The 25,309-nt window shown below is 31.8% G+C and overlaps 3 protein-coding genes, 1 non-coding gene and 1 pseudogene across 5 annotated transcripts; all 5 read right to left on the bottom strand.

Moving 5' to 3' along the window:
- Positions 1 to 411: 411 nt before the first annotated feature.
- On the bottom strand, positions 412 to 1,718 carry LOC11434293 (heavy metal-associated isoprenylated plant protein 39). The gene is made up of 3 exons (XM_003592144.4): positions 1,554 to 1,718; positions 1,173 to 1,248; positions 412 to 910 (listed from the first exon to the last, which is right to left on the bottom strand). Exons 1-3 carry the CDS (start codon positions 1,557 to 1,559, stop codon positions 573 to 575), a joined length of 420 nt encoding a protein of 139 aa, XP_003592192.1. The 5' UTR covers positions 1,560 to 1,718; the 3' UTR covers positions 412 to 572.
- A 659-nt stretch (positions 1,719 to 2,377) lies between these two features.
- Positions 2,378 to 3,682, bottom strand: LOC25485053 (heavy metal-associated isoprenylated plant protein 12). The gene is made up of 3 exons (XM_013614180.2): positions 3,524 to 3,682; positions 3,247 to 3,322; positions 2,378 to 2,968 (listed from the first exon to the last, which is right to left on the bottom strand). Exons 1-3 carry the CDS (start codon positions 3,527 to 3,529, stop codon positions 2,652 to 2,654), a joined length of 399 nt encoding a protein of 132 aa, XP_013469634.1. The 5' UTR covers positions 3,530 to 3,682; the 3' UTR covers positions 2,378 to 2,651.
- A 9,923-nt stretch (positions 3,683 to 13,605) lies between these two features.
- On the bottom strand, positions 13,606 to 16,862 carry LOC25485054 (uncharacterized). The gene is made up of 6 exons (XM_024773772.2): positions 16,286 to 16,862; positions 15,675 to 15,782; positions 15,536 to 15,585; positions 15,110 to 15,405; positions 14,016 to 14,862; positions 13,606 to 13,913 (listed from the first exon to the last, which is right to left on the bottom strand). The coding sequence occupies exons 1-6, from the start codon at positions 16,348 to 16,350 to the stop codon at positions 13,813 to 13,815; spliced, it is 1,467 nt and encodes a 488-aa protein (XP_024629540.2). The 5' UTR covers positions 16,351 to 16,862; the 3' UTR covers positions 13,606 to 13,812.
- Positions 16,863 to 19,789: 2,927 nt separating this feature from the next.
- On the bottom strand, positions 19,790 to 23,049 carry LOC11424159 (heat shock protein 83-like; annotated as a pseudogene). Its single transcript, XR_005643857.1, has 5 exons — positions 22,868 to 23,049; positions 22,638 to 22,779; positions 22,228 to 22,508; positions 20,005 to 21,617; positions 19,790 to 19,923 (listed from the first exon to the last, which is right to left on the bottom strand). The product of XR_005643857.1 is annotated as a heat shock protein 83-like (transcript).
- A 222-nt stretch (positions 23,050 to 23,271) lies between these two features.
- TRNAC-GCA (transfer RNA cysteine (anticodon GCA)) lies at positions 23,272 to 23,343 on the bottom strand. The gene has a single exon. It is a non-coding gene; the product is annotated as a tRNA-Cys (tRNA).
- Positions 23,344 to 25,309: the final 1,966 nt, after the last annotated feature.

Raw genomic sequence — 25,309 nt, forward strand, 5'->3', positions numbered from 1 at the left:
TTACAACTGTTAACTAAGAGAATTTTCAGTTAACAGAATCCCAACCCTTACATATATATATATAAGAATGCATGTCTCTGTATATATAAAAACGCATGGACCAAGTTTCTTATTTTATATAGGCAAAATGTTGGTGGTTATTTTGTTAAGAGAGGTCGAATTTATCAGCACTAAGTATCAAAATTTGGGCATCATTCATATTACTTTAGTCCACACTACTTTCAACACTTCCGTGTCCAAAAACTGTTGTTAATAGTAAATTCAACCACTCAATTTTCTCGGGAATTTCTGTAAAAGAAATAATTCTATAGAATTTTTGTTAGGGGAGAAATAATTCTAGAGAATTGAAATGTAAGTTTAGAGTAACAATTTTTTGAAGGAAAGTTTAGAGTAACATATTAGTCAAGAATGTATTACGTACATAATGAAAATAGCCTCATATTATATAATCAACACGATATACATCAAGCTACTTTTACAGATAATAAAACAAAAAACAAAAAAAACAAAACAATAGGCAACTACCATGATTATTTTTCTGATTAATTTTTACCAAAAATAATATAAAAAATTTAGATGATGACACAGCCATTAGGATCCTCTTCAACGCTTACGGCACTGTTGTAATAAGGATTGTACTGTGGTTTCATCCGATGATTATAATAAGCAGGTGCACCATAGAAAATGAAAGGATCAATTATCACATTTTCTTTTTTTGTATCTTTCTTATCATCTTCCTTCTTTTTATCATCTTTTTTAGGTTCTTCTTTCTTTTCCTCTTTAGCTGGTCCAACTGAAAGTATTTCAGCATAACAAATCTTCCTTAGCTTAGCCACTACACGTACTGGATCAATATCTCCTATTAAGGTCATTTTCTTGTCTTTCATGTCTATTGAAACTGACTCAACCCCTGCAACAATATTACAAATACAATCTCAATATATCACAAAAATAAGATCAATGAACAATTGATACTACAAATTAGAATTGTGTCCAGTGTGACTGTACACAGTAAATTACATCTAAACCGTCTAATCAGATTTCAATGCAGATTTAACTTCTTTAGGAGTCTTTGGATTGTGACCGCACACGGCCCAGACATTGATGCTATATGATCAATGATTTTTTTTTCTTCATGAAACAAAAAAGCAGAATTGCAATCAATTCAATACCTGAAAGGCCAGAGACTGCCTTCATAGCCTTTTGCTTGATTCTATCTTCATTTATTTCCAACTTTAACACAACTTTCTGTCATGGAAAAATCAAGTATTTGTTAGCACTGAACACTCACTTTCTTTCTACTACGATATTATGCAATGAAATTACCAAAAAAGACAAAGCAAAGGTTGAAAAATTGGAATACTAATAATTAAAACAAAAATTTAAAACATATATAGGTCTTAATTAACTCTCAAATTAAGACTACCAAATAAGTACTTAAAATTCAGCCTTGAAATTTTACATAAGATAAGGAAAATTCATCAAACATACTTTAGCAATGGTAAAGAAAATAAAAGAGTGATTTAAACTTTTAACCAGGGTAAAGTGCTAACCTTCATTGTTATGGAAGCTTTAGAGCTAAGGTAGAAGAACTCTTGATGCAAACTTTAAGGAGATTGAAGTGGTAATTTGATGAGGAAGAGATTATTTGAGGCTTATTTATAGTAAGGTAAGGAAGAGTTGATGATAGAGGAAGGTCAACCGAAACAAGTCAAGACAAGTACTAGTGGTAGTGTGTGGTCTTCTACGAAACTTAAGCAGCAGAAATAAAAGACCTTTTCTACTCTAGTTTGTTTGGTTCCTCGTTCCTTCGTTGAACCTACATAAAGTGAAGATTTTATTTTAGGGGAAGAGAAATGATATTTGTACAACTATTTTCTAACAATTTTTTGACAATTTTTTCTCTCATACTCACATTATACTCTTATTCTCTCTCTTCCTTTTTTTCTCTCCATTGTTTTTGACCAATGAAAAGAGAAAAAAAAAGGTTATCACATAAGTTGTCTCATTTGGTTGTTCAAATAACACTATTCTTTAGGGGAATTACTACGTAAAGGGAAGATTTTAATTTATTATCTTGGTTGTGGTTGTATAAGTTATTTTGGGTTGTTATAAAATTTTCAAATTTTACATTTCGTCCTTGTGGATATTGTTGAGTATATATATATATGGTTTTGCTAGAAGACATATTTTAAGTTTAATACATCCGTTGGTCCTTTAATTTATTTTATTTTCTCAGTTTGATCCCTTAACTGTTAAATGTTTCAAATTGGTCTTTTATCTATGTTTTGTTAGTAAATTTGGTCATATTTTGTTAATTTTAACTCATTTAAAAAGGAGACCGTTGGATAAATGAGGTATATCAGATCTAACCGTGTATCATCAACATCTAATTTATTTTACTATTATTCATCTTCTTCCTCATCTTCATCTTCATACAAGCCTCATACGATAATCGACACACTATACATCATGCTACTTTTACAAATCATAAAACAAAAAACAAAAAATCAAAACCAAAACGATAGACAAATACAATGATTATTTTCCCTCTCAAAAAAGTATATAATGATTATTTTTCTGATTCCTCAAAAAATGATTTTTTTTCTGATTTTTTTTTTTTTTTTTTTATCAAACATAGTATATAAAATTTAGAGGATGACACAGCCATTAGGATCCTCTTCAACGCTTATGGCACAGCAGTATTGTGGTTGCATCTGATGATAATAGGTAGAGGTAGGTGTACTATAGTACATGAAAGGATTAATTATCATTGGTGGATCTTTCTTATCATCTTCATTCTTTTTATCATCTTTTTTAGGTTCTTCTTTCTTTTCCTCTTTAGCTGGTCCAACTGAAAGTATTTCAGCATGACATAACTTTCTTAGCTTAGCCACTACAAGTACTGGGTCGGTATCTCCTACTAAGGTCATTTTCTTGTCTTTGTCTACTTCAACTGACTCAACCCCTGCAAAATTATTAAAATACAATCTAAGTATATATATATATATATATATCACTAAAATAAAAATCGAGAAATCATTGATTCTACGAATTGGATTGTTGTCACATATGAATTGTCCAATTGAAATCAAACGATTCAAATTTTAATAGTGATTTTATTTTTTAATTCTAAAATACCGAACTTAATCTAGTATATGGCTAACTGCGTGCAGTCATGAGATTTTGACTGCACATGACATTGATATTGATGGTATATGATCAATAGAATTTTTTTTTCTGTACCGGAAAGGCCAGAGACTGCCTTCATAGCTTTTTGTTTGATTTTGTCTTCATGAATCTCCAACTTTAGCACAATTTTCTGTTAAAGAAAAAATCTAGTTGTTAGAACTGTACACTCACTATCTTTCTAAATTCTAAGTCTCAAACTAAGATTACCAAAGAAGTACTTCAACTTTAGGCTTGAAATTGTGCATAAGAAAAGGAAAATTTACCAATCGTGCATTAGATATGATCAAGAAGATAAAAGAGTGGTTTTAATCAGGGTAAAGTATTAACTAACCTTCATATTGATATGGAAGCTTATAAGCCAAGGTAGAAGAAACTCTTGATGTAAATTGTAATAGAAGGGAAAGAATGAAGAACTAGGGGGATTGAAGTGGTAATAGGAAGAGATAATTTTCAATTTGAAGTTAAGTTATGAAGTGAAGATGATAATTTGAGACTTATTTATAGTAAGGTAAGGAAGACTTGATGATCGAAGCAGGGGTCAACCCAAAATAGTACAAATTCGTGGTTTTCCTCGAAATTTAAGCAGCAGAAATAAAAGACTTTTTATAACCTACTAGTTTGTCTTATTTCCAAATTTCATGTTTCATCACCTACAAAATATAAATTAAACGAGTGAAACAAAATTGATGTATTTAAATCAAATACATTAATTTTCTTTGATTCATTTTTGTTTATATTGTACTAATAGATAGAGTACTATTTGTAAATTGTCTAAAACATCAACGACAATTGACGTTATTTTTTAAAAGTAGAAGTTTATGGTCGTCTTTGTAATCACAATAAAAGAAAAATTTAATTGATATCAATTTAAAAAAAGGAAAATGTTACGTAGACATCATTTATTCTCATACACCCTTGTACACCCCATACATTAGGAAGAGAGAAGAGAAGAGAAAAGAGAAAATGTGTTTGTGCGGGGTCCATGTGGCTACATGTCAGATTTTTGTATGGGTGTCAAATGGTGTATTGCCACCTAAGGAAATGTATGTATCATAACTCTTAAAAAAAAATAGGAAAACTATTTTGTGTCAAAATAACCTTGTTCATGTCATTGTTTCATTTCATGAATTTAGAAAAATACTATTGCAACTTTCTACTTCCGAAGCCAGCGACAGTGAAGTCGCTGTTAGAGTTTAGATGACTAATTTTGACCACAAATGCGAAGATAATCCAATCCATCTATTAAGATGGTCCCATAATACTTGTCCAAGTTTATTTTTCATATAATTTTAATATTTAGTTTTTGACTCTTAAAATAGTATATCTAAATTACCAACTACTATATTTGACTAATACCTCAAATTCGTCCTTGAATTTTAAAAAATTGGTCCAATTCGTCCCTGAATTTACAAAATGTCAATCAAATTAGTCTCTCCGTTAAGTTGGTCTGTTAACGGAGGTGACGTGTAACGTTAACCTCTTACAAGGCTTACCACGTCAGATGCCACGCAAGCAGGGACCAAATTGATTGATTTACAGAAAATTGCCAAGAACCAAATTGATGGATTTTCAGAAAATTACCAACGACTCTTTATCATTAACGGCTCTTTCCCCTCTTCCTCATTAACAACTCTTTCTTCCCCAAATATATAAATTTGGAACCCTAATGTTATAATTTATCACATAGAGTTCAAAATCCCCCAAATTTCTTCCATGAATTGATGTCAATGTTCTTCCCCAATTCAAAAAACTTAAAACCCTAATTTTTTTATTTAATTCGAAATTCAAAAATCAGTGGTCATTGTTGAAGATTCGGTGTTCAGAAATGATGGGTGGAAGAAATGCAAGGTTGATGGAGAAGCCAAAGGATAGGGGCAAAGAAGAGGTTTGGAGGGCAAGCTTGATGGATAAAGTTGATTGTGTAGGAAGTGAGCTTAGGTTGATTAAGATATTGATAGGAGTATTTTGTTTGATTGAGTTGTTTAAAATGCTATTGTATTGTGTCAAGTCCATGTAATGTTGTAATGAAAAGAAGTTGTCAATGAATGAACCAAACCCTTATGTCAAAAAAATTCAATCAAATTGGTCCTTCAATTATATGCATATCCATCATATCGATCTTCAAATTAGTGAAAATATCATCAAATAGGTCCTTGAATTTTCACAATAGATATCACTGTGATCCTTGGTGCATACATTTGTTGAACAAAGTAAAAAGTAAAAGATAGACATTTTGTATACCATCATAAGTCATATATTTGATGTTCATAAGCCATTACATAGCCAAAAAAAATAACATTACATAGTCATCAAGTCATCAAATTATTTGATGTTCTTAAGTGATTACATATCCAAAAACGCATAAACTAAACAAGTCCAAAAAGCATTAATTAAACTAGTCCAAAATCATAATTTAAACATGCATCAATGCTTTGGAAATCCTGGAGTTGGGATAAACTCCGTGTATTGGAGTTGAGTAGAAGCGGATGACCCGTAATTTAGATTTGAAACTCTAATAACTCCAGGAGCAGTTGGATTTTGTGGAGCAGGACCCCTCAGTGGTGTTTGTTTATGCATGTCATTTGAAATCATTGGTCCTCTCATGCCATATCTCCTTGTACTCATTCTCTGCAAATAAAATCCAGAGACTATTATAGCCATTAAATAAGTAACAAATACATATAGTGTGACTAATATAACAGAGACTATTACTTTTCCCACCCTACGGTCTTCTCCCGCGCCCTGTAAAATTTCCAAAAATGCCCTTGTGTATTCCAGATTTTAAAATCCAGATTCATGTTTACTATTTCAAATTTTATAATCCGGACAATTTTTATGTATAATCAGCCATCAGACTCTCACATTTCAGCAGTTTTGAGTTTTGTTTTTAAAAACAACAAAAAAATTAAGTAAAAAATGCTAAAAATCTGTCAAATAAAATCATAAAAATATAAAAATAGCACCAAAAAATTCTAAAAATTAAATAAAACTAATGCAAATTTTTTCATATTTTTCTGAGAATATAAAAAATGGATCTAAACGATGGAATTTTGGATTTTGAGGGGCGGAGTCTCATAAGAAGTCCCTTCTAAGGGAGTCATGGTCCTTGAATTTTTTCTGATTTTTTGGGCAAGTTTCGGAGCAATCCGATCAAGTAGCCCGAAAACCCGGTTTTTAACTAAGAACAGGTAACAATGACCCAAAACAGAAGGATGAGAGTTAGGAAGATTAATATTGTCCCTGAAATGACTATCCATGTTACAAACATGTTTAGAATTTGTGCTGATACAGTTCGGATTATACAATCCGAACTATTTTACATTGAAAAGGGGGTGTTTAGGGGGTTTCCGGATTATGTAATTCGGAAACATCATGTAATGGCCCTCTTTTTTGAAGTTTTCGGATTACAAAATCCGGAAAAATCCGTTACTCATTTTTTCGGATTATATAATCTGGAATGCTCCGAGGATAATTTTGAAAAAAAAATAGGACGCGCGAGGAAAGACATAGGGTGGGAAAAGTAATGCTCTATAACAGATTTGCTGAAGCGGCCTAGTGGTTTGAATGTAAGCTAACATTACCCCGTCTTGGGTTTAACACCCAGGTTGCACATTTTTTTTTTCTTTTCCTTTTTTCTTCTTTTAGGTTGAATGTGGTCTTCTTGTTTTTTTTTTCTTCCTTTTTTCTTCTTTAATTAATATTTTTAGTATGAATGAGTTTTGATTTAGATATTAGAAAAATTATCTTATATTTTATTAAAGGCCTATTTTAATATAAGAATCGAGCCTCCAATTACAAAGGAACGACACTAGTGCAAAACATATTCACACTCTTACTGCAATGAAGAAAAAGAAAAGCATTATTGATTCAAACTTGAATAATCCACTTTGACTTGGTGGTGTTTGTATGTCATGTTCGGGACATTAAACATGTGCTTCTTAGGAGGCAACCTAGGTCCTTTCTCTACTTTATTTTAAATTTATGTAAGTGTCTGATTTACATATCACTTTTATTTCCTGTCGAGCTTAGTGTATCGCTTATGGTGAAACTTTGATATTTGATTGTCCTTAAGGTATCAGTTTCCTAAAAAAAATCAGTTTGATAACACTTATGGTTGAATGATCGGAATCTCAAGGTGCTAAAAAGTTGAGACATCAAAATGTGACTGCTAGGGATATCATGAAAATTTAAGAGAATATGAAGGGGAGGGAGAGGGGTGTTTGAATTGCAATTGTTGGCTGACTCAACTTTAAGAAAGCTGGGTGAACTCGTAGCTAAAAATATGTCTTCGTTCGCTCTCCTCTTATAATCCCAAATTTAATTTTATACCATATTTTAAGGAACTAGAAAACTAAGTACTAATGTAATTTTACTCAATTGTTTTGTTAAACAATTATCATACAATTAGAAAAGGCGGGTAGCCATACACATCAGCGTCTATCTTTTACTAGAAGACTAGAAGATAATATGAATGGTTGCATGATTGGCCCCAGAGATATTGAGGCATAATGCTAAATTTTATGATGATGCTCTTTTGAAGATCATAATTCATAGATTTAATTACACTTTTGGTCCTTGCATTTTGACCAACTTACGAAAATGGTTCTACCTCTTTTAAATTGAACAAAATCGTCCATAAACTATATGTTTTTTGCAGTTTTAGTCCTACCTCATATTTTCAACTCCAGAAACGCATAGAAATAACAGTTTTAGACTTACCCTCTATGCTCAACCATGAAATAAACAATGAATAAAGCATGCGGGTACAAAGAATCCACTGTATTCAACACACTAACTTCTGAGATATGTTTTAAATTAAGGTTTTTTGGTTAGTGTGTTGAATAGAGTCGATTTCTTGTACCCACATGCTTTATTCGTTATTTATTTCGTGGTTAAGCATAGGGGGTAGGTCTAAAACTGCATAAACGGCTATTTCTCTGCGTTTCTGGAGTTGAAAATAGGAGGTAGGACTAAAACTGCAAAAAACATGATAGTTTAGGACGGTTTTGTTCGATTGGAAAGAGGTATGACCATTTTCGTGAACTGGTCAAAATGCGAGGACCAAAAGTGTAATTAAACCTAATTCATAATAGTACTTTAGTAAAATTACTTTATTTTAATTTTACTTAAATTTTTCATACGTTTTATGCACAAAATCATATATAAAACTAATTTAATCAAATTCATTTGATATTTCTTTTTCTATTGATGATAAAATCAATCAATTTAATCTTTGTCGAGACAATATTAATTTTCAATAATATTTTATTAATTTTAGTAGAATATTTTTTTTTATAAAGTAATTTTTTATCAATAGTAGAATATACTCCTTCCGTCCCAGTTTAACTGACTCATTTGTAAAAAAAATATTGTCCCAAGAATTTTGACTCATTTCAATTTTCAATACAACATTAATTACTTTTTTCCAAATATAGCTTTAATTAATACTACTTTCACAACTCCTAATTCAATATTTGAAAAAGATACTCAAAACTATTTTTCTCTCTTTCCTTTATACACTTTTCTTAATTTGTGTGAAATGAAAAATTAGTTCAGTTAAATTGGGACAGAAGGAGTATAAGACACTTTTATCATATATATCATGGAGGTTGCTAACTTAAAGCAACCTAAAAACATTAAAGTAGAAGTTAACAACGGTAAACCTTTTCATTTGAAAAAAAAAATAAAATTACCACTATTTTAGATCACTTTTAAAATAATGGATTATGTAAATTTTATTTTCAAACCAAAAGCAATACTGTAAATGTTTCAATGTGGCTTTTGAAATTTTGCTCTTCAGCCAGCACAAAACACTCGCACCCTGCAGTTATCCAAAATGTTCATGCATTAGTTAACTAGCGCAAGTGTAAACCTAGTGCGCAAGTTAAGTAGCGTTGCGTGTAACACTCCTATTTCTATTAAAGCAATTAAACATGCGAATAATACATTTATTCAAGAAATAGAGATTACGTCTTATTCAAAATTCAAAAACCGATAGACATGTATGTAAACCTCAACAGTTACAACGGAATATAAATCAAAGTGATCAAATATATACATGCCATGAGCAAATAAATCATATCCCAAAGATAAATCTCAAAACCCAAACATACGGATAGTCAACAACACAATAATAATCCAAATGAAAATATAAACAACCTAATCTAGACCGACACGACAAGCCTAGATCAGAGCCGACACGACACCGATATCGGAGGAAGCTCCCGATATCCCAAGCAAAGACTCACCGAGACTGCTCCTGCACAACGTCTACTCACCCATACAGGCAAGTAGGCGGTTAAAATCACTGGGGTAAGCATTACATTATCATAATCCAGATAATAATCAAATTCAATAATATCATGTATTTGAATAATATTATTCATGCATAGATACTTACATTGCAACTTGATAACTCATATCAACATATATCAATCACATGAAAAATTATCCAATCATAAATATTCATTCACAAACATCAATTATTGAACAATTATCCACTCATAGTTATTCATTCACAAGCATCGATCACAACATCATCAATAATCATTCATCTCATTCCATCACCAATCACGAATTTCACATAAGACTCATGTTATGATATGCACTTGTTGACACATAAATGCATGTGGTACCAAATCTCCAAAAGGTCATCACCTCCGATGGACAAGTCAACATCGCATGTAAGGGGTCACTCCTTACATAATCTCCGAAGTAAAAGAGCCGGACTCTTTTACAACAACTCGACTATGATGCATGGACATGTGTAAGGACTCGATAATGCGACAACAAATCACAATCTCAACTCAATATATAGGACAACACCCAATTATATTGATCATCTCCACAACATTGCATTACCAAGGAAACATGTCCACACACAATTAAATCATAGTATTCATCATCACATATCAACATGATTATCAATAATCATCAATGTCATTCAACATCAACTACCACATTTAGTTTCACCACTTCAAACATTCCTTACATTCTAGTAAGATAGCATACACATCTCATGATGAACATCATATTCAATACTCAACTAGCAATCAAAAACTTTCATATAGTCATACAACACTAAATATGAAAGATTTATAAGGTGATTGGCTTAAAAGGATATTTTCATCAATGTTCGTCTCTCTTTAACATTTTACAAGAATCTTCCATTTTCAAAACCAAAACAAATAAAACTCAAGGAAACCAATCACTACCATTTTCAGTAATCATATAATCTCTATTCTATCTTAATCCCATTTCATTTCCTTGAAGATTCCATTTTCCAGAAAAATCAACGTTCTTGAACAATTTTCAAAGTTAAGTTTTGATTTTACAAACCAAGTCCAAATTTCATTCAAGGAAGTGTTCCAGTAGGATTAATTGTACAAACAGTGATTATATAAGTTAAAAGAACTGTTTTAAGAAGTTCGGATTGGCCCTCGGAAGCTCGGAACAAAGTTTTAAAAGTGCTGGAAAAAGTTCTGCACGCTTAAGCGTCCACCAGCACGCTTAAGCGTCCAACTTCCAGTAGCTACTGTGACTGCACGCTTACCAGCTCAGTTACAGCACCCTTAAGCGTGCATTCATCAGACAGCAACTAGCGTCGCTTAAGCGACCATTCAAAATTCTACAGAACAAAAGTTACGGGTTTCACCCATTTTTCACCCAAAACTCCCAATTTTGATCTCCCAATACCCAAACATGTTTCCAAAGAATGTTTATAGGTCATATAACTCACAAGGGTACTCGAAAACACATTGAACATGAAAATCAATCTCACTTTTAGCCAATTCACCAAATCAACCCATTTACATAAAACACCAACAACAATTCAAATTCTCATAATCAATTCATGAATATGCATACCCAAGCAGTGATTCATCAACAATAACATCAATTGAGCAAGAATCAAATCTCAAATTAACCATAACTTAGCAAAATTCACCAATTGAGCACAATTTTCACAACTTATCATTTTTACATATTTGAACATGTAATTTCACCAACAATCATACAATTATCATCAATTCATGCATACAAACGTAACATCACAGTAAGAACACGAATCTAGCATGAATTGTTCATCAACCCATTTTCATACAACATGAGAAAATGCAAAATCACATGATTATGATAAAGACTAACCCCCTTACCTTAAATGAAGATTAGACCAAACCTAGGCTTCAATTTAGCTCCTAAGCTTTCCCAATTGGATTCTTCAAGTTCTTCTCTCCAAACCCTTATCTTCTCTTCCCACTTTCTCTCTCTAGAAATGTTTTGTGAAATGAAAATGATTTGGTTATTCTAACACTACCCTAGTGTTATCTCTACTAATGGGCTTAACTTAGTTTCTAGTGGGCTTAACCCATTTCTATTCAAACCAAAAATATTACTACACTCCAAACGATATTTTAATTAATAACGGTAAAATGTCACTAACGGTAAAATCTCGACTTTCTCTAGTACTTAATGAAATAACCATTCTCACTAATTACTAAAAGCAATTCCCACTAAAAATTATAATTTTACCCATCCTCACAAAATTACCAAAATACCCTTCTAATACGGTAATCCACGTAAATGCACCCGATGACAATTAAATACACACAAGCACAAATAATCACACACAAACACATAATAAAAGTAATTAAAATAAATCTAGCTAAAAATCGGGCTGTTACATTGCGCACGTTAAGTGGCGCAAAATGACTACTTTTTTATTTATTTATTCTAAAATATTTTATTTACTTTATTCTAAATTATTTGGTCACTTTATTCTAATTTATTTATGCACTTAAAATAAATTCGATTTTATTCTAATTCAATTTTTATTGATTCAATACATAATCATAAACATAAAATAAATGCAAAAATAAATACAAATAAAAAAAATTAATAAATATAACTCTTATTTTATTAATATGATTCTAACATTACAATAATTAATAGATATATTTTACCCTCTTCGGTATATACCAATAGCTCTTGGGGAAAATAGTGATCCGTTATGTTGGGGAAAACGGCATCAAGACTCATTGAGTTAAAATTAAATTTGGTTCCTTTTATACCCCCATGATGATTCTTTTTAGGCTTAATTATCTTTTTGATCTTCAAACTATTTAATTGGTATCAGATTGATCCTCTAACTAAAAATTGATTTATTTCGGTCCTATAAGTTTCTCACTGTTACTACATTTAATCATTTCTGTTAGTTTTATTCAAATAAACGTTAAGGTTTTGTTATGTGGATATTTGACCTCTTGTTTCACACATACATATAAACCATAACAGTTACCAATAATATCAGTCACTATTTAATCATAATACCTTAACAAGGCATAGGACCAAAATGATACTAATAAATAAAGTTAGAGGACCCACATAACACAAACTCTAACGTTTATTTGAATAAAACTAACAGAAAGGACTAAATGTAGTAACACTGAGAAACTTAGATGACCGAAATAAATCAATTTTTAGTTAGAGGACCAATCTGATACCAATTAAATAGTTAGAGGACCAAAAAAGTAATTTAGCCTTCTTTTTACCCACGGTAAAAAGATTTTGGGAGTAAAAGGAAGCAAACCTAATTTTACCTTAAGGGATAATGTCTTTTTCCCCAACCTAACGGACCACTACTTCCCCAAAAGCCACCGGTATTTATCTAAAGGGATGTAAAGACCCTAGAGACTATAGAAACAAAGAAGAAGAAGAAGAAGAAGAGAGTGGGAGGAGAAAATGTGAGGAAAAGAGGAAGTATGTGAGAGTTTTTATAGGTGGTATAATGTAGATAACACTTAATAAGGTCCAAAAACGTGTGAAAACTTCAAAAAAAAAAAAAAAAGTGTAAAAACCAATCAATAGTTTTATTTGGTCCAAAAATATGCGGGGGGAAGAGCAAAATTCTTACTTTTGCTACTGCCTACTATGTTGTCGTTTTTTTTTACCAATGCTTTATGCTATCATGTTGTCTTCTATCATTTTTTTTTTTCAAACACAATAACTTCATAAATCATAAAATTGTACTTGTTTTTTCTTTCTTATAAAACCATGGAAGTTTTTTCTCGTTTATAAAGTGACCGCCTCTGTTGTCTTTTTCTCTAAATCATCGTCTCTTGAGTATATATAAATAAAGGTGAGTGTAAATTAGCAAAGTTGATACGGATTAATTCTCTAATCATCAATTTTGTTCACATGCAGGATTGGAGAATGACGCTTAAACTCGGATATGCATCAAAACAGTCTTAATTCGAACATTTGTATTATAAAATATAGCAAGTACCAACCATAAGTTTATCTCATTTTAACACAGTTCTTTCAAAATCAACTCATTGTGTGTTTTTGGGCCCTCTCCCACCGTGGGTCCAAACAAGTAGTTAATCAAATTCAAATTTAAAAAATAAAAAATAAAAATAATCAACCAATCAAAGTCTAAAACAAAGACATTATCTACAAAAAGTTTAAAACAAACAGACATAGAACTGTAACTAGGAGAATCTATTAAAACGTGCCTTCAGAGACTATCAAACTACACTTCTGCTGCACTAGAAAATTTGAAAAATTAAAGCAAACGATTGTCTTGCTACTGACTGACTGCTGATGGCGGTGGAAAGTCTGCTACTAGTAGAGTACTTCCAGGAACTGACTTGCTCCTAAATTCATGTTCTTGAAACTGTTAACTACTGCCTGCTTGCTATTGCGATCATCATCACCATGAGAATCTAACCATGTTTAGGATAAACATCAGCAACTAAAACAACATTTTAGTTTTCATTTATGCATGCACATGACTCAAACAAAACATTATGCAAGCAATTTCTTACCAGGAACTCCCCTTACATAAGGCACCTTATGAAGTGAAGGCAACTGTGGTGGCATTATCCCCTGTTGGACACCAGCTCCAAGAGAAAGGAAAATTTCATAAATTTTGCGGCATGGGCAAGAAAGCTTTGACTGAGAGAATACAGCTGGATCAGTTGAGCTTCTCAGAAAACAGTTATGATCATCTTGTTGATCGCTTCCTGGATTCAACTGATTAGAAGATAACCACGGGTTAGAAAGCTTTGACTGACCAAGTCTAGCTTCATGCTGCACCAGCTCTGCCATAATACGATCCATAAGGGAAACATCATATCCATGCTGCACCAGCACTGCCCTAATGCGATCCATAAGGGAATCATCACATTCAAAATTAGAATCATAATCATCATCACTATCATCGAGTACAAATTCCACTAGATTCATAATCATATCAAAAGTTGAGCTTTGACTATCTAAATCATCATCTTCAGTCAGATTGCTTTCAGGGGCAGACATGAAACTATCAATACCAAGTGAAATCTCCATTTCATGGTTCAAGAAAGGTCCATCATATGCAATTAAACTGTCCTCATCTGGCAAACATAGACCAGGGATAACAGTTGAACAGTCTTCTATTCTCACATTGGAAGATTTTAGTTCCGACTCCTGGTGAATTTGGTCATCAGGGATAATTGGAGCAAACCGATCCTGCTTATAACACTCCCAAAGATTGTCCCTCTTTGCAAATGTTCTAGGAGAAACAATTCCACATTTTCCGGGTTCTGCTTGCTTCTGAGTTGTACACTCAAATGATCCAGATATGTCACCATTTGGCGAGCCATTGCTGTCTCCAGTTGAAGAAGATAGTGCCTGAAAAACAGAATATTATGGACCTTACTTACTTCATCAAGAAACTAAACCATATTTGAATGACTAAATCTGTCTTGTTTCATCAAGAAACTAAACCATTTTTTTTATGCCTAAATCTATCTATCTATCATCAAATAAACTAAATCATATTCAAATGCCTAAATCTATCTTACTTTATCAAGAAATTAAACCATATTTGTAGATGCATAATCTAATCTAAGTATTCTAAATAAAGCTAAAATCATACCCTGTTGCGACACGGAGGCAGATATGGTGCACTACTCTTATGCAGCAGATTGACCTTATCCAGAGCCTTCGGAGCAGAATCTTTATTCACCGTACTCATACGCAGTAGATTGACCTTATCCAGAGCCTTTGGAACAGAATCTTTATTCACCGTACTCATACGCAGTAGATTGACCTTATCCAGAGCCTTCGGAACAGAATCTTTATTCACCGTACTCATATGCAGTAGATTGACCTTATCCAGATCCTTCAGAACAAAATCTTTTTTCACTTGTTGCTGATGCTGATAAACAGAATCTGTGTCAAAGCATAAATGTTCTTAAATGCTTTTGTTAAACAAATCAAAATATCCAAAGATAGTCCATAATTAATTAATATGTACACATTAATAAGAAGATAATCAAAAACAGTAGCAAACGCGACATACCATAATCACAATAAGGCGAGGGTAGAAGGCCAGGTGAATTTTCAAACGCACTGTTCAAGAAAGAGTTACAAATTAAGCAGCAGAATAACACACAATCTCTTATAAGAAAAACACAATGTAAAAGAAGGTTTTTTGTTACCAAGCCATTGCTAGCTGAATCTCCTTTAGTAATTTCACTGTTGCTCTACGATCACAATCTTTGGCTAAAGAGAGAAGAAAGCTTCTTGTGTATGAAATTCTTGACCTTCTGCAACATCAAAATTAAAAGAATCTTGATTAATATTTGATGATACAGGATAAGTGATAATGCATTACTTAACTAAGTGATCACAAATGCAAGTTACTTAATAGAGCCTAATTGGTCCTTATAGATTGAACCAAGTTGAAACTGATTTACAATTTAATTAGGCGGAAATATAGCTAAATAGTTTATAACAAAACAAACGTAGTTAGTTTCTCTGAGCTTCAAAAGATAATTTAGAATTAATATATTTGCTTTACAACTAATAATGAATTAATAATAATTATAAAATAGTAACGAACTTAAACAGAATACCTTATAACACGCCGTACAACAAAACAGATAATTTGTACGGAATAACAAAATAATTAATTAATAAAATAATAACAAACTTAAAACGGAACAAGCTTAAAACAAAACGGTTAAACACAATAACAATTTGTCAAAAATAATGATAAAAATAAATAAAAAATAAAATAAAATAATAATAATCACAAGTTGAAATTTACTTGGAAGAATCATTGAAGTAAACATCGTAAGTAGAAAGTGCTGCATATCGATTTTCCTGGCCCATTTTCTCGGGAAAATCCTCAATCACACAAGTCAAAGAGTATTTGACTCAAAATGCAAGAATCTTTTCAAGAATCAGTTAGACTAGCTGTACAAGAAGAAGAACGATTATAGAAAAATCGAGATCAAGATTAAGAAGAAAAGTTCCTAAACCGAAAAACCTAAAATGTACTGAAAATGTATATTATATCATTTACGATTTTCGTTGAAAAGGAGAATGGCGAGTACAAGAGCAACGATAATAGCGTTTGGGGGACGAGGCGGTGGTGGAGGAAGTGAAGGAAAAGACAAACGAGACATTCTCTCACGTGTGAGGTTTTCTCGAGAAAATATTTTTGAGAGAGAAAATTAGGAGAAAGAGGGAAAAACTTGCGTAAGAAGTAAAACAAAACCAAGAACCAAAAGGAAGTAAGAGACTACTGAGCTTGAGCTTCACTATCACGCGACGCCACGCGCTTGAGCTTCACTCACTTGTTTGTCACTAGCTCTCACTTATTATGGAGAAGAAAACATAATCAGTTTTTGATTCTTAATCCAGGATAATTGATTCTCAACGAATTGATTCGGAAAAAATTATTTTAGTTTAAAGTAAATTGAATGGAAAACAACTTTTGTCCGTACATGTTCATGTAGTTGAACAAGCGTTAAAATCAATTCTCGAATATAAATCAAGTAGAGTCAATTATAGACGATATTAAAATTAATTTTATACTTCTAATATTGATTTTGAGACTCTTAAAAGTGAAATCTAACATACACTCAATCAAATTGATTAAAGTACGAATTGATCAATAACTCAACCAACAATAAAATAAGCATAGAATTTTTATATATCAAAAGATTAACTACACATGAATAGAAACAAGCGAATAACATCTATGTCCATAAATTTTTGGATGACAAAATCAATCATTATAAACACAACATTTATGTAGAAGTTCAATAACCTCTTATTTTAAGAAGCCAAAAATATCTAAAACAAATGTTATAAAAGCATGCCGATTGTTAGAACATATTTTCTCAGTCTGACCATTTGTTTGACACAACTATTAGAGATATCTATCCTACTAGAAACAATACCTAATAAAATTATTATTGAATTTCTTTTTTATTAGAACTGAGTATGCAATTTGTGGGAATTGGCATGTCAAGAACAGTTCGGATATCAAGTTTATTAAACACTACACTTCACAATTTGTCAAAAAAAAAAGTTTATTAAACACTTCACAAAAAAGGTTAGTTAAGATTTTTTATGTAGACATGTAATCAGATACGTAAACGCTGGCATTAATTAAGAATTAAAAACCTTACCTCTAATGTCAATGTTCTTCAATGCCAAGTGCTTTTCTTTAAACTTACTCCACCTCTTCTTTGCTTCACTTTGCGATGCTTATGTGCTTCTTTAATTAAACACAAGTTAACCCCTCCCTCTGTTATATAAATCTGACATTATCTTTCAGTAACAACTTTTCTTAGGGATTGCTCAAAAAAAAAAAAATTCTTAGGGTCCATTCGGTAACAACTTTTTTAGTAATTTACGATGAGATTATCTAATTTAAACTCGTGTTCATTTCAATTTTGAATTTTTTTAATATGATATTAGATATTGTTGACAAGGTCAAACTACTAACTAACTTTTTCTTGACAAGGCAAACTACTAACTTAAAGCGTTTTTTTTTTTTTTTTTTTTTTTACAAAGCGAATAAACTTGTTTAATTTTTTTTTTCAGTGGAGTTTGTGTTTACCTATTTGATACGCTCAATTTTATTAGTTTATAGTAGCATTTTCTTATATGCTGCCTTAGGCTGCAACATATCATTTATCTCTCTCTTTTTTTTTAATCAATATCTTAATTAAAAAAAATATATTAATAAAAAACATCCCGAGGGAGAGTTTTTTTTTATCCATTATAATGCTATCCAACTCAAAAGATTAATTTTTATTGTTGCGTATAGATGATACTTTATTCACACACAAATTTTTTAATTACGTCATCTCATAAGACAAATAGTAATTTGTTTCTGAATGTGTAGCGAGTAGTCACAATGGTCCTTCATTGTAGGGAACTTGCAAAATAATTTCTGATTAAGCACTCGTTTATCGAAATAGTCCATGACGAGAACAAATGCTCGTATTTATGATCAATACATGCTTATATTTTTCATACCTACTATTCGTTTTAACCCTCTGCGCGTTAACCCACTACACTTCAACCCTCCAAGAGCTCTAAGGTCATGGGGTTAAAGAAAACATTTTATCACATCAACTACTTTGACTAACAAATTACACAGTCAAAGATTATTTTGTACTTACTTCATTGATGTACTATTGTGTTTATTAGTTATACATTCAGATATGAAAATGATTATTTTCCCTATAACATGACATCATTTTGAAACAAGAAATTGAGATAATTTAAAAAAAAAAACAAAAAATTATATATATTTAAATCCAAACAAATTCAATTAGTATTTTTTTTAAAAAGTAATTTTTATTACTATAAACAAAAGCTAAATAAATTCTAAATTTTTTAATAAAATATTTACAAAATAATATCTAAATTATTCAATGTCAAAATCAATTTTACTTTAAACCATAACACAATGCACTTTATAGAAGGAAAAAAAAAATCAAAACCTATCTTTTTCTTTGTTTATCCAACATTATTTATAGTGATAGACAATTAAGTTGTAGTTAAATATACAAACATGACTTTTACCTATGGATAAATAAACCTTTACTTATGAACAATTCATAATTAACAACATAATTGTTGTCTTCCCAAACCTTTACCTAAAAAAAAACTATATTTAGTGATGGTTTTATTGACCTTTTTCTCTCGACAGTAATTGTTTGAAGAGATTAATTAGAATATTGTTTGGAGAGATTATTTTTATTAATCATTTTGAAAAATAATAAGTTATACAAGTTTTTTATTTGTTGTGTAGTTTTTTTTTTTTTTTACTTTGTTGGGAAAAACCTAACCAGCGCGCATATAGTAGTGCAATACCAACGAATTGGCCGTCATGCTGTATATCATTTCTCTTTGGTAAGTATAGATAGATAGATCAATGCCGACCATAATACAATACAAAATTGTATTATGCTCAATACGAGGGGACCTGTGCATTTTATGCTAAATACGATGAATTACCCTTGTATTTGCTCCTAGTTACTTTAGTCCCTCATTTCTTTAACCATCCAAGCATTCAATCACAACCAAATTTTCAGTCCCTTAGATGAACCCCATCGTTTGTCTTTCTTGAATTGTGGGAACACATTGTTTCATATGAACCGTTTAATTACTTCTTTGTCGTATTTGAATTGCTTGAAGGATTCTTAAGGATGAAGAACCAAGTCTAACTCAACATCAATGCATTGTTAAAAGTAAAACTACTTCTTTGTGAGATCATGATCTCACTAATCTACATAACATTTTGAAACCTACCATCCCAACAAATTTCTAATTTGTTTGCTAATAAAAAGAAATAAGAAAGTCAAAATTTATTTATACTACAAAATTAGGTGATGCACACCAAAAGCACATTTGATACCACTTGATAACATGCCAAAGACAGTAAAAAATAAAACGTGTAGACCGATATGCATGCATCATCCATCACGCTAAACATTTAAACATAATAAGATGACACCATAAGTTTTTTCCTGCAATAAACAACTGACACAAACATAAAGACCATTGGTGAGTGGTGACTCCTTAATCAACCTCCTCCATCTTGCTCTCTTCAGCGCCTACTTCCTCCTCCATTGGAGGCATGTCTTCATCTCCACCAGTCTCTTCCTCATCAATGCTGAGACCCAGCTTCAACATTCTGTGAATTCTACCAGCAAACATGTTTGGATCATCCAGGCTAAATCCAGAAGTTAAGAGTGCTGTCTCAAAGAGAAGCAACACAAGGTCCTTCACAGACTTATCATTCTTATCAGCTTCAGCCCTCTTTCTCAGCTCCTCCATAATGCCATTGTCAGGGTTGATCTCCATTGTCTTCTTGCTAGACATGTAACCACTCATGCTGCTATCTCTCAGTGCTTGAGCCTTCATGATCCTTTCCATGTTTGCACTCCATCCATATTCACCAGTCACCAAACAGCATGGAGAATCCACAATCCTATCAGAGACAACTACCTTTTCAACTTTGTCTCCAATACCTCCTTCATTGTCCTGCACAGATCCTCAAACGATTTCTTCTTCTCCTCTCTCTTCTTTTTCTCTTCCTCACTTTCCTCATCCAACTTCAACCCTTCCTTTGTAGCAGATACCAATTTCTTTCCATCATACTCCTTCAGTTGGCCAACAGCATACTCATCAATAGCATCCACCATGAAAAGCACCTCATAGCCCTTCTTCTTAAGTTTCTCCAGGAATGGAGAATTCTCCACAGCCTTCTTACTCTCACCAGTGATATAGTAAATATCCTTTTGACCCTCCTTCATTCTGGTAACATAGTCCTTCAAACTTGTCATCTCATCTCCACTTTTTGTAGAGTGGTATCTGAGCAAATCAGCTAATTTAGCTCTGTTCTGACTATCCTCATGGATACCCAATTTCAAATTCTTGGAGAAAGCATCATAGAATTTGTTGTAATCTTCCTTATTTTCAGCAATCTCATTGAACATCTCAATGCACTTCTTCACAAGGTTCTTCCTAATCACCTTCAAAATCTTATTCTGCTGCAGCATCTCACGAGAGATGTTGAGTGGCAAATCATCAGAGTCAACTACACCCTTGACAAATCCAAGGTACTCAGGAATGAGCTCTTCACAGTTGTCCATAATGAAAACCCTCCTCACATACAGCTTTATATTGTTCATCTTCTTCCTAGTGTCAAACAAATCAAACGGTGCCCGTTTGGGAACAAAGATAATAGCTTTGAACTCAAGTTGACCCTCCACAGAAAAGTGCTTAACAGCCAAGTGTTCTTCCCAATCATTAGTAATGCTCTTGTAGAATGAAGCATACTCATCCTTTGTAATCTCTTCTGGCTTACGCAACCAAATTGGTTTCTGTTTGTTGATTTGTTGCCACTCATGAGAAACCTCCTTAATCTTCTTTTTCTTCTTTGAATCTTTCTCCTTCCCTTCATCTACATCCTCAACATCTCCTTCCTCTTCCTTCTTGGGTTCATCATCCTCATCATCACTAATCTCTTTCTCAGTTGTCTTCTCAGTCCAGAGGTAGATTGGGTAGCTAATGAACTCAGAATGTTTCTTCACAAGATCCTTAATCCTTCTCTCTTCTAAATACTCCAACTGTAACAAATAACCAATACAAAATTCAATATATCATTAGTCTATTGACACAAGAAGGAAAACAAAGAGGCCTAAGATCAACATTATAGAGTACAATCATGATTCAAATTAGCTGTTTATCCAAAGACTCATTTTCAAATTTCGCTTCAAATCTTCTGTGCCATAGCAACATCATATAAGCTCATACATCTTAATGAACCTATAAATAATTCAAATCATAAACAAACAACAAAAGAAAATTGGTTTGTTATGCAAAATTGTCAAAAAGTGTAGCTGGCAAATTTAAAGTGACTCATTATATGTATGTATCAAAATTTAAGGTAAAATTATGTCCAAAATAGATGCACACTAGAGATTCTTATTGATTGAGTTGAATTCAATATTGAAGCATAAAATAATTTTTTTCAAGAGGCTAGTATTGAATCATAATAAAATTGTTAAATACTAATAACCATGAATGCTATCAATTTAGCCTCTAGATTAATAATAATATTTTCAAATTATCGTTCATATTGAAAGTCTTTGATCATAATTATATGTCCATTTAATTTCTCAAACTGTCTAGAAATTAGAAAGCTCTAGGAATATAGTTGTAGTTTAATGTGTTTACCTGATCTTCCTTGAGGAACAAGGTAATCTTAGTTCCTCTACCAAGTTGTTCACCATTAACATCCCTAGTAACAGTGAAAGATCCACCAGCTTGTGATTCCCAAATGTATTGTTCATCATCATTGTGCTTAGTAGTAACAATAACTTTCTCCGCAACAAGATAAGCAGAGTAAAAACCAACACCAAATTGACCAATCATGCTAACATCAGCCCCAGCTTGCAATGCCTCCATGAATTCCTTTGTACCAGACCTCGCAATTGTACCCAAATTGTTGACCAAATCTGAAACAATCAACAACACACCCATTAAATATGAATTAACAAGCACACGACACTGACATTGACACATCTTTGATCAGAAGTGTTAGTGTTTCAGATTAATGTATGAAAAAGGTGTTTTAATTAATTTACCTGCTTTAGTCATGCCAATGCCACTATCAATGATTGATAGTGTTTTGTTAGCCTTATCAGGAACAAGTCTGATGAAAAGCTCTGGCTGAGCATCGAGCTTGCTCTTGTCCGTTAAGCTTTCAAATCGAATTTTATCCAAAGCCTGTAATGAAAAAAATTCAGAATCAATTATTCTAAAGTAATGTAATGCGACCAAAAGAAATAGAAAATGAAGAATAAGAAAAACTGACGTCGGAGGCATTGCTGATGAGCTCACGAAGGAAAATCTCTTTGTTGCTGTAAAAAGTGTTGATGATGAGACTGAGAAGTTGGTTGATCTCAGCCTGGAATGCAAAGGTTTCGGTGTCACACATTTCGAATTCTGCCATTGATGAATAGCGTGTTTGAGTTAGTTTGATAATAATATCACAGAAGATTAATCGACGTTATTGTAGTTTGTTTATCTTCGAAGTTGAGTATTAAATAGCGAGGAGCGGGAGCGTCGAGATTGTTCTAGCAACGTCGTCCAGAAGTCGCGAACTTAGTGATTCTCGAACCTGCTCAAAGTTTCTTCTTTCTTAAGGCCATTAAAACTATTTTTAGATACTTTGTTTAAAAAAAAAAAAAACATTTTGGAAGGAAAAATCCATATAACAGGGCCCAACCGGGTTCGAACCGGTGACCTCTTGATCTGCAGTCAAATGCTCTACCACTGAGCTATGGACCCCACATGTTGATTAATTCGATTTTACATTTTATTTTTGGTATCACTGTTCCATTGTTTTTTGTTGTTACATTGCTAGTATTTTTATTTTTTTTTAGGAATCATTGCTAGTATTATTATTTCTTTAAGAATTTTTTCTGATTTATTATAAAATTATTATTATAAGGTACTAGAATTTAGAGAGACACTCTCTAACCTTTTATCTACTTTTTTTTTTATTGTACTAATATGTATAAATTACAAAAAAATTGTTTTTATAAAATTTTGATTAAAATCATGTTGATTTTGATTAAAATGATAATATAGATAATACATAGTTTGTATTTTATATTTTAACAAACAATACTTATCTTATAACAATATAACAAATATAAATTCTGATTTTTTGAATGACACCAATAAAATAATATTCTTATAGTTAAATTTGTTTAAAGATATAATTGATAGTGAAAAAGTTAGTCAAAAATCATTTTTTTATATATAGTGTAGAAGTATAGATATTATTGTTTTTCTGATTTATTATAAAATTATTCTTATAATGTTTTTCTCTAATGTGCTAGTTTTTAATAGTTGTCGTTGTATCATGTTTCCTTTCAAAAAAAAAAAAATCGTTATATCATGTTTAATTTTAATACAATTAATCATTTTTAAAAAAATCATGCACTAACTTTAAACGTCTGTTATTTTGAGACGGAAGGAGTAGTTTTTTTACTTGAACTTTTTTAATTCTTAGTTCAAATTAGTTGAACTATCCAACCTCATAAATTTTTTTACAGACCGCTTTGTGATTTTATTAAAATTATTATGTGTATACACTTACAAAGGTTAGTTTTCTACATATTTAAACATCTCTTTTTACATATTTTGTTTTCATTCTCAAGTTAGCTTCATGTGAATTTTCTCATGTTGTTCGAGACACAATTCGGAAAAGTACATTTCTCTCAATCAAAATTGGAACATAGATTTTTCATATCATGGAAGACACTTGTTTGAAGGTGCCATTTAATTTGGGAAAGATTAGTTTTTTCCCATCATGGGAAAGTAAGTTTTAACCATTAGATCTAATAAAGAATATACTCTTATCATACTCCCTCAACACTCAATTTTTCTCCCTCTCTCCCTCTTCAACCACACAAACATCAACCAAATTACTCACTTTCTCTCTCTACGTCCTCCTCCTCTCCTCTCCTTTCTCTCTCTTCATGAATGGGTATGAGTATTGCCATGATTAATATTCCAGATCTAAAAACTCCATTGTTGTATTAGTTTTTTTTTTGCCGTCAAAAGCAATCTATAAAATTCCTGCTTTCTTACTAAATGAGCTTCCAACGATTCAACCGGAAACGAATTTCAAATTTAAAAGAGATGAAAAAAAAATTAGAGACAATTTTTTATGAAGAAGAAGTGCTTCCACTTCAAACAATAATAGGTTATCTTGGTAAAAAATAGAGGCAAATTTCAGCCAGCAACCATACTTCTCTAATTTATTCCATTTTCATCTTCAATCTCTCGAATAAGTAATTATTTTCCATTTTCCTCTTCATTTTGAGTTTAACTATTTCGATACTGCTTGGATCTTAGTTGAAGAAATGAGAAGAGGAAAAACGGGTAAAGGATGATGGTGGAAGATGATGAAGAAAAAAATAGTGTGTTGAAAGACCATGATAAAATTGTGTTCCAAGTTAAAAACTAACTTTCCCATGGTGGGAAAAAACAAGCTTTTTCCAAATTAAATGGCACCTTGTTTGAGAGTCCGTTCTACTAGATTGAATCATTGATCCCATTTTAATTTATCCCTTCAAACATTGGAATTGTTTTGGGAATCTAAATATAAAGTCTTTACTTTAATATTTTCCACGTTCCAATTTCAACTTAAAAATACCACCTTCAAAACCCCTTTTTGAGGTTGTTAAAGCAACACAACGGGGACTCATCCGTCACGGTAAGTTTCAGTTTCTTCTCAAGAATA

This window comes from Medicago truncatula, chromosome 1 (assembly GCF_003473485.1).
Source record: "Medicago truncatula cultivar Jemalong A17 chromosome 1, MtrunA17r5.0-ANR, whole genome shotgun sequence".
NCBI lineage: Eukaryota > Viridiplantae > Streptophyta > Magnoliopsida > Fabales > Fabaceae > Medicago > Medicago truncatula.